Source organism: Rhinatrema bivittatum, chromosome 3 (assembly GCF_901001135.1).
Source record: "Rhinatrema bivittatum chromosome 3, aRhiBiv1.1, whole genome shotgun sequence".
NCBI lineage: Eukaryota > Metazoa > Chordata > Amphibia > Gymnophiona > Rhinatrematidae > Rhinatrema > Rhinatrema bivittatum.
The window spans coordinates 244,823,694-244,833,558 of record NC_042617.1 but is presented as its reverse complement, the minus strand read 5'-3'; the positions used below and the strand labels follow the sequence as shown (position 1 = coordinate 244,833,558).

Here is a 9,865-nt window from a genome sequence, read left to right as displayed (position 1 = left end):
GACATAAAAAGAGAGGTGTTCCAGGTGATGCGGATTCGTGCGAAATTTCAGCAGGGCATTGATGTGTGTGATCTTCCCTGGACGAGGGTTCCCATGAATGGAGAAGAGAATCAATGGCACTGGGCAAGAATGGGTAGGAATTGACAAGTGCTCCACAAGATCTTGCATCAGGAAATTCCCACCAGCTCCAGAGTCTACAAAGGATAAGGTGGAGAAGTCACGCCCCTCCATGGACAGCATTACTGGCACAATTAATGGGGGAACAAGTGTGGTCAGGCCTAAGATCAATCCCCTGGTAAGTCCTAGGAGTCAGAGTTTCCTGGCCGGACAGGGCAACGAGTGATTAGTTGACCAGCTCTCCATAGGACAAGCAACCAGGGCCCAAATGCATGGGATCTTCTGGCTGTTTTTCTGGAGATGAAGATGGATGTGAGGCAGGAGTAGGATGTCGTGAATAGGGATGTGAATTGGGCTTCGGACAATTGAAAATATTGTACGATATTTTCAAAATCGTCAGAAATCGGGGGCTCCCTGAAACCGATAGGAAAACACCACTAAATTGTTCATGGGGATTCTCTTATCATTTTGGGGGAGGGCGGGAAAAACAGCACACAAAAATAACCCCTAAACCCACCCCGACCCTTTAAAACTAATCCCTTAGCTTCCCCCACCCTCCCAACCCCCCAAAAAATCTTTTTACAGGTACCTGGTGGTCCAGTGGGGGTCCCAGGAGCGATCTCCCGCTCCCGGGCCATCGGCTGCCACTAATAAAAATGGCGCCGATGGCCTTTGTCCTTACTATGTGACAGGGTATCCGTGCCATTGGCCAACCCCTGTCACATGGAGGGAGCACTGGATGGCTGGCACCATTTTTAAAGATGCTTGTCCATTGGTTTGAGGATGGTATGCTGTTGTTAAACTGATGTTAATGCCAAATGTTTTACAAAGAGCGCTCCAATATCTGGCGATGAATTGTGGGCCTCTGTCAGAAACAATGTCCTTGGGTAAGCCGTGTAGTCAGAAGATATGTCAAAAGAACAGGTGTGCCAATTTGGGTGCAGATTGTAGGCCTGGTAGTGGAACGAAATGGGTCATTTTGGAGAATCTGTCAAATGTGGCAAATTCATGATGAAATCTGTGGAAAGATGTGTCCACGGTCCTTCAGGAGCTGGAAGTGGCTGGAGTAAACCCCAAGGTTGCCCGACCGGGGGTTTCTCTTGAGTGCAGGTACTGCAGTTATTGATGTATGCTTTCGCATCAGAGATCATCAACATAGTGGGCCACCAGAAGAACCGCTGAAGCAGCGCTAAGGTTTGCGCTCACCCTGGGTGACCGGCAAACTTAGAGTCATCTGCCCACCAGAGGACTCTTTCATGGAGTCGACGGGGCACCACATTTTTCCCAGTAGGAACAGGATAAGTAGCCGAAATACAAATGCTGGCTGGGTCAATAATATGACCGGGTTCATCAGGTTTGTCTTCAGGTTCAAATGAACATGACAGGGCATCTGCTCAGAGATTTTTCTCTGCCGGGTGGTAGCGAAGCTCGAAGTTAAATCTGGAAAAGAACAGAGCCCATTGGGCTTGACAGGCATTTAGACATTGGGCTTGGCTCAAGTGTTCCAGATTTTTATGATCTGTGAACACTGTAAATTTATGTTGAGTGCCCTCTAGCCATGGGCGCCATTCCTCCAAAACCAGATTGATGGCGAGTAACTCGCAGTCTCCAATGCTGTAATTTTGTTCTGCAGCAGAGAATTTGCACAAGTAGAAGGAACACGGTACCACAGATCCAGAAGCAGAGCGTTGACTCGGGACCTCCCCCACTCCAATCATGGAGGCATCTACCTCAACCAGGAAGGAGCGATTAGGGTCTGGATGATGGAGCAGGATCCTGTTAAAGCCTCTTTGAGGCGATGAAAGGTGGAAATAGCCTCCGGGGTCAGTTTCAGGTGTCTTGAGCCTTTCGGGTTAAAGCTGTAAGTGGAGCCGCCAACGTAGAGTAGTGTGGTATAAAGTGGCAGTAGTAATTTTTGATCCTAAAAAACATTGAAGTGCCTTCAGGCCCACAGATTGTGGCCAGTCTTGGATTCCTTTGAGTTTCACAGGATCCATCGAGAACCCTTGTTGGGAAATTATGTACCCTAGAAAGGGCAAGCTGGATTTTTCAAACAGGCATGTATTCCATCATGGCCTTGGTCTTGGGAAGAGACAGAGGATAGGTATGCCTTGGGGGGCATGGTCCCAGGCAGAAGATCGATGGTACAATCAAATCTCTGAAGAAATGATAGGAGGAATGCCTTCTGTTTCGAGAACACATCTTCGAAGTCTGTGTAGGGAGCAGGTATGCCTGAGGAAGTGGTCGCCAGAGGAACCCACTGCTGGGGGCGCCACTTTATATAGACAAGTCTGGTGACAGGCGAGCCCCATTCTGTCAGCTGAAGAGACCCCCAATCGAATTGGGGGTAGTGACAGAGCCAAGGTAGTCCCAGAACTACCAGGTGGATGGATTTCTCTAGAACCAAAAGTTCAAATTCTTTGGAATGGAGAGTGCCAGTGAGAAGTTGAACTTGCTCTATGGATAAGGAGATTTGACTGGGTAACAGTTCTCCATAGATTGAAGCAAAGCACAAGGAAGTCTCGAGAGGACGGGTATTGATACCTATGAGTTGAACGAAGTCTTTAAGGATAAAATTAGCACCTGCTCCGGAATCTACCAGAGCAAGGACAGGAAACGATTGAAAGTCCCAGACTATAGTAACAGGCATGGATAGTTGAGGGGCTGGGGATGTTGCACCCAAGTTCAGGACCCCAACCGAACTTTGATCGGGAAGTTTTTCCGGGCAGGCTGGGCAAGTCTGTAGGTGATGGCTGGATGATCCACAGTACAGACACAGGCCTGTTTATGTCCTCCAGAGACGCTCTTCTGGGGACAGATGCCCACGACCCAACTGCATGGGTTCCTTGGTCTCGGCCACAGCAGACTTCCCACCAGTAGTAGGGTTGGTAGCAGGTAACGAGTGGGAACGGACTCGAGAGGGTTTCTTGGGCATCAGATTCTCTCGGTGATGCTCTTGGAGACGATGGTCAATTCGGCCTATTAGATCGATAAGATCCTCGAGAGAGGAAGGGAGCTCTTGTGCTGCCAATTCATCCTTTAGTTGTGGGGAGAGCCCATCAGGTAGATAGCTCACAGGCAGTACTCCTGCGAAGCGAGTTCAGATGCTAAAGTCCGGAATTCAATGGTGTAGTCGAAGCGGCTTCTTTGGCTTTGTCGAAGGTGTAATAGACTAGTACTTGCCACAGCATGCTGCCCAGGATTATCGAAGGTTCGCTGGAACACAGACACGTCCGTGAGTCCGATCGTTCCCACAAGGGAGAAGCCCACGCCAGTACCTTCCCATCAAGGCGAGACAAAATGAAGGTGCCCTTGGTTAGTTCATCTTGAAAGACGGAGGGTTGAAGAGAAAATTGCATTTGGCACTAGTTAATAAACCCTCTACATAGTTTGGAGTCACCTTTGAAATGAGGCAGGGCTGGCAGGGCCAGTAAGGCTCTGGAGGAGGAAATAGACGGCTGTGGCAGAGAGGAAGCCATCGCTGGAACTGAGTTGCTGGATAATTCATCTAGCCATTTATGCAGATGCTCGAGGGAAGAGGCCAGAGCCTCGAGAAACTGTTGCTGTTCTTGTATCTTTAGGGATGGGCCCAAAAAACAGCAAGGTAGGCGATCCAAAGGAGCCGTAAGGAAACAACAAAAAAGTGGATGCCACAAAGAAGTCTTTTTCAATTCTTTAATGGTGGAGACGTATGAAACTTGTTAAAAACTGCCCGACTCTGGCCGAGTTTCGCCACAAATAGTGGCTGCCTCAGGGGCTTAATTGTAAACACAATGACAAATTCAAATAGGAATTTCCAGAAAACATCCGCAGTATACATATATCTTAATTAGAGTGATTTGTGCTTAAAATTCTATCGGTTCCATTCACTAATGGTGCCCTATATGTCTTACTGCTTGTCACATGGATCGCCTCCACTCTTTAGGGCCAGGCCGCCTCCACTCTTTAGGGCTTGGAGGGCACGCGGCTCCGCTGAGTCCATGGCCTTTGCAATCTCTTGCGCAAAAGGTGGACCTTTGGGCTGAGTTGGGGTTGATGCTACCTGTAGGAGGGATCCTATGGATTCCCACCATCGGCAGGCAGAGAGGGCTAATGGACGGAGGCCGGCTGGCATTTCACCAATACCAGGCCTTTTTCCCTGCAGGTTGAGCCTTTGGGTGCCAGGGCCAGCTGGACTTAGGTGGCTTCCGTCAGTGGTCATCGATGGGTGGATCAAGGTCAGCCCAGAGGCAGCAACTAGTGTAGGTATCAGTCTGTGCTGGACGAGTTGGAGTCCTGGAGACCCGGGCACCAATAGAAACACAGTCTGACAGAGGGCACCCAAGCAAGAGCAGGCCGAAGCCTGAATGAACCACGTACAGGACAAAAGTTAAAGAGGTGTCTTTAATTAAGCTGGGATCAGAGCTGGCGGCAATCTGGAAGCAGTGTCAAGCAAGGCTGAGGTCTGGACGAGGAGAGAGTCAAAGGATGGTCAGACAAAGCAGGGCTGGAGAGAAGCAATGACGTAGTCAATCAATGCAGAGGTCCGGGGCTGGTGAGAGGCAACAGAGTAGTCAGGCAGCTGCAGCAGAGCTGGAGACACCAGGGGTGGCATGAGGATGGAGCCAGCGGCCCACAGCCGCCAGAGACGAGGGATCAGATGCTGGATTATTTTGAAAGAGGTGAGGGGGCCGAGCCACGGGTCTGCCGTCACATCTGTCATTGTCACATCAGGCCAGGAGCCTAATTTTTAATAATTCTTGAGTCCATCTATGTTTGATGTTAAGCTGTTAAAATGGGACAATAAGATGTTGTATGGGGGGAACAGGGAAGTGGGAAAGGTATAAAAACCTGGGGATCAACCTTGATTGCAGAGAAGTTATGGTACATGTTCTACCATATGTGCACTGTAAAGTACCAACCAGTGAACTCATTCTTGTTTCTGTGATACTGTTTATTGATTTGTAATATGTACCATATCTGTTGAAATAAATAAAATGTTTAAACATAAAAAAGACATTCCGGGAATGTTCCGAGATGGGCCTAAGATATCCGGCTAAATTAGCTGATTTTCATTTGTATCCAGCTAAGGACTAGATTCATCAAAACATGATGTGTTCTCGCAGGACGGGTCCCACTATCTGCATGTTTCACTCAAAACTTGCTTTTTCTCCTCAGAAATGTACAAATCCATTCAAAACTTGGATCGATAGATCTAGATCAGGGGAAAAGAAAAGATCTAGATCTATCGATCTAGATTGGGGGAAAAAGATCTAGATCTATCGATCTAGATCGGGGAAAAAATCTAGATTGAAAAAAGATCTAGATCGATAGATCTAGATTGGGAAAAAAGATCTAGATCTATCAATCTAGATCGGGGAAAAAGATCTAGATCTATCAATCTAGATCGGAGAAAAGATCTAGATCTATCGATCTAGAGCGGGGAAAAAGATCTAGATCTATCGATCTAGATCAGGGAAAAATATCTAGATCGCTAGATCTAGATCGGGGAAAAAGATCTAGATCATTAGATCTAGATCGGGGAAAAAATTTTTCCTATCTAGATTGAGCGATATAGATCTATTGAGCGATCTAGATCTATCTAGATCAATAGTTCTAGATCTATCGATAGATCTAGATCAATTTAGCGATCGATGAGTTGTAGCTGGGGGTAACCTGTACGGAGCAGTAGTTACTACTCAACAAAATGTTGGGTGTAATCTGGAAGGAGCAGCAGTTACTATTATAAGCAAATTGAGACCCTTTGGTCTTTTTCTGCCATCATTACTATGTTATTATGTGTAACAGTTATTTAAAAGGAAAAGGCAGTAGTAGGTGGGAGGTAGGGGAAGAATTATTTCTATAAAAAAAAAAAACAAACAAACCACACAAATAAGGAAAAATGTTATTTAGTCTATTTGGCTGTTTGTGTAACTTGTTGAGTATGTAGAGTTTTCCAAACTTTTGTACATCTGGTCCTTCATGTGCTTTGGGATTTTATTGTGACAGTAACAACAATATAGCAAAACATCCTAAACTAGTGCAAAACTCACCATTTCTACTGCAGGGCTAAACGGCATTACCTGGCTGTGTGTGATTCTGCCTGCTGCAGGTCCTGCTCCTCTCTGGCCCTAAAGTTTTCTCCATGACTGATACTTCACGCATATCCAGCATAGCTCTCTGCTTCAACGGCAGGGGAGAAGAAAAACAACCTGGGTAAAACAAATAAGCATGGGTGTAGCTTGCTTATTGCGGCGGCTACTACCCCTAACTAATCAAGCTAGACATTTCACTTGGATGGGGGTGGAAGGGACTGGATGGGCACTGAAAAGAAACACATTTCAGCATGAGAAATTCACTTTTGTATCTTTCACTCAAAACTTGCATTTTCTCCTAAGAAATGTACAAAACCATTGAAAACTTGGTTCTAACAGTGAAAGAAACACATTTCAGCATGAGAAATTCACTTTTGTATCTTTCACTCAAAACTTGCATTTTCTTCCTCAGAAATGTACAATACCATTGAAAACTTGGTTCTAACAGCTGAAAGAAACACATTTCAGCATGAGAAATTCACTTTTGTATCTTTCACTCAAAACTTGCATTTTCTCCTCAGAAATGTACAAAACCATTGAAAACTTGGTTCTAACAGTGAAAGAAACACATTTCAGCATGAGAAAATCACTTTTGCATGTTTCACTCAAAACTTGCATTTTCTCCTCAGAAATGTACAAAACCATTGAAAACTTGGTTCTAACAGTGAAAGAAACACATTTCAGCATGAGAAAATCACTTTTGCATGTTTCACTCAAAACTTGCATTTCCTCCTCAGAAATGTACAAAACCATTGAAAACTTGGTTCTAACAGTGAAAGAAACACATTTCAGCATGAGAAAATCACTTTTGCATGTTTCACTCAAAACTTGCATTTTCTCCTCAGAAATGTACAAAACCATTGAAAACTTGGTTCTAACAGTGAAAGAAACACATTTCAGCATGAGAAATTCACTTTTGTATCTTTCACTGAAAACTTGCATTTCCTCCTAAGAAATGTACAAAACCATTGAAAACTTGGTTCTAACAGTGAAAGAAACACATTTCATGCATGAGAAAATCACTTTTGCATAGTTTCACTCAAAACTTGCATTTTCTCCTCAGAAATGTACAAACCAGTTGAAAACTTGGTTCTAACAGTGAAAGAAACACATTTCAGCATGAGAAAATCACTTTTGTATCTTTCACTCAAAACTTGCATTTCTCCTCAGAAATGTACAAAACCATTGAAAACTGGTTCTAACAGTGAAAGAAACACATTTCAGCATGAGAAAATCACTTTTGTATCTTTCACTCAAAACTTGCATTTTCTCCTCAGAAATGTAGAAAACCATTGAAAACTGGTTCTAACAGTGAAAGAAACACATTTCAGCATGAGAAATTCACTTTTGTATCTTTCACTCAAAACTTGCATTTTCTCCTCAGAAATGTACAAAACCATTGAAAACTTGGTTCTAACCGTAAAAGAAACACATTTCAGCATGAGAAAATCACTTTTGCATGTTTACACTCAAACTTGCATTTTCTCCTCAGAAATGTACAAAACCATTGAAAACATGGTTCTAACAGTGAAAGAAACACATTTCAGCATGAGAAAATCACTTTTGCATGTTTCACTCAAAACTTGCATTTTCTCCTCAGAAATGTACAAAACCATTGAAAACTTGGTTCTAACAGTGAAAGAAACACATTTCAGCATGAGAAATTCACTTTTGCTATCTTTCACTCAAAACTTGCATTTTCCTCCTCAGAAATGTACAAAACCATTGAAAACTTGGTTCTAACAGTGAAAGAAACACATTTCAGCATGAGAAAATCACTTTTGTATCTTTCACTCAAAACTTGCATTTTCTCCTCAGAAATGTACAAAACCATTGAAAACTTGGTTCTAACAGTGAAAGAAACACATTTCAGCATGAGAAATTCACTTTTGTATCTTTCACTCAAAACTTGCATTTCTCCTCAGAAATGTACAAAACCATTGAAAACTTGGTTCTAACAGTGAAAGAAACACATTTCAGCATGAGAAATCACTTTTGTATCTTTCACTCAAAACTTGCATTTTCTCCTCAGAAATGTACAAAACCATTGAAAACTTGGTTCTAACAGTGAAAGAAACACATTTCAGCATGAGAAAATCACTTTTGCATGTTTCACTCAAAACTTGCATTTTCTCCTCAGAAATGTACAAAACCATTGAAAACATTGGTTCTAACAGTGAAAGAAACACATTTCAGCATGAGAAAATCACTTTTGCATGTTTCACTCAAAACTTGCATTTTCTCCTCAGAAATGTACAAAACCATTGAAAACTTGGTTCTAACAGTGAAAGAAACACATTTCAGCATGAGAAAATTCACTTTTGTATGTTTCACTCAAAACTTGCATTTTCTCCTCAGAAATGTACAAAACCATTGAAAACTTGGTTCTAACAGTGAAAGAAACACATTTCAGCATGAGAAATTCACTTTTGCATGTTTCACTCAAAACTTGCATTTTCTCCTCAGAAATGTACAAAACCATTGAAAACTTGGTTCTAACAGTGAAAGAAACACATTTCAGCATGAGAAATCACTTTTGCATGTTTCACTCAAAACTTGCATTTTCTCCTCAGAAATGTACAAAACCATTGAAAACTTGGTTCTAACAGTGAAAGAAACACATTTCAGCATGAGAAAATTCACTTTTGTATGCTTTCACTCAAAACTTGCATTTCTCCTCAGAAATGTACAAAACCATTGAAAACTTGGTTCTAACAGTGAAAGAAACACATTTCAGCATGAGAAAATCACTTTTGCATGTTTCACTCAAAACTTGCATTTTCTCCTCAGAAATGTACAAAACCATTGAAAACTTGGTTCTAACAGTGAAAGAAACACATTTCAGCATGAGAAAATTCACTTTTGTATCTTTCACTCAAAACTTGCATTTTCTCCTCAGAAATGTACAAAACCATTGAAAACTTGGTTCTAACAGTGAAAGAAACACATTTCAGCATGAGAAAATTCACTTTTGCATGTTTCACTCAAAACTTGCATTTTCTCCTCAGAAATGTACAAAACCATTGAAAACTTGGTTCTAACAGTGAAAGAAACACATTTCAGCATGAGAAAATCACTTTTGTATCTTTCACTCAAAACTTGCATTTTCTCCTCAGAAATGTACAAAACCATTGAAAACTTGGTTCTAACAGTGAAAGAAACACATTTCAGCATGAGAAAATCACTTTTGCATGTTTCACTCAAAACTTGCATTTCTCCTCAGAAATGTACAAAACCATTGAAAACTTGGTTCTAACAGTGAAAGAAACACATTTCAGCATGAGAAAATCACTTTTGCATGTTTCACTCAAAACTTGCATTTTCTCCTCAGAAATGTAGAAACCATTGAAAACATGGTTCTAACACTGAAAGAAACACATTCAGCAGAGAAATTCACTTTTGTATCTTTCACTCAAAACTTGCATTTTCTCCTCAGAAATGTAGAAAACCATTGAAACTTGGTTCTAACAGTGAAAGAAACACATTTCAGCATGAGAAAATCACTTTTGCATGTTTCACTCAAAACTTGCATTTCCTCCTCAGAAATGTACAAAAACCATTGAAAACTTGGTTCTAACAGTGAAAGAACACATTTCAGCATGAGAAAATCACTTTTGCATTTTTCACTCAAAACTTGCATTTCTCCTCAGAAATGTACAAAACCAGTGAAAACT

At 42.1% G+C, this 9,865-nt stretch overlaps 1 protein-coding gene across 1 annotated transcript in view; it reads right to left on the bottom strand.

The window, feature by feature from the left end:
* Positions 1 to 9,865, bottom strand: part of LOC115088544 (mediator of RNA polymerase II transcription subunit 23-like) — a 91,254-nt gene that overhangs the window by 75,571 nt on the left and 5,818 nt on the right. Inside the window, exon 2 of the mRNA XM_029596804.1 lies at positions 1,324 to 1,557. Within this exon, the coding sequence (XP_029452664.1) occupies positions 1,324 to 1,557 (234 nt within the window). The remainder of the gene's footprint in view (positions 1 to 1,323; positions 1,558 to 9,865) is intronic.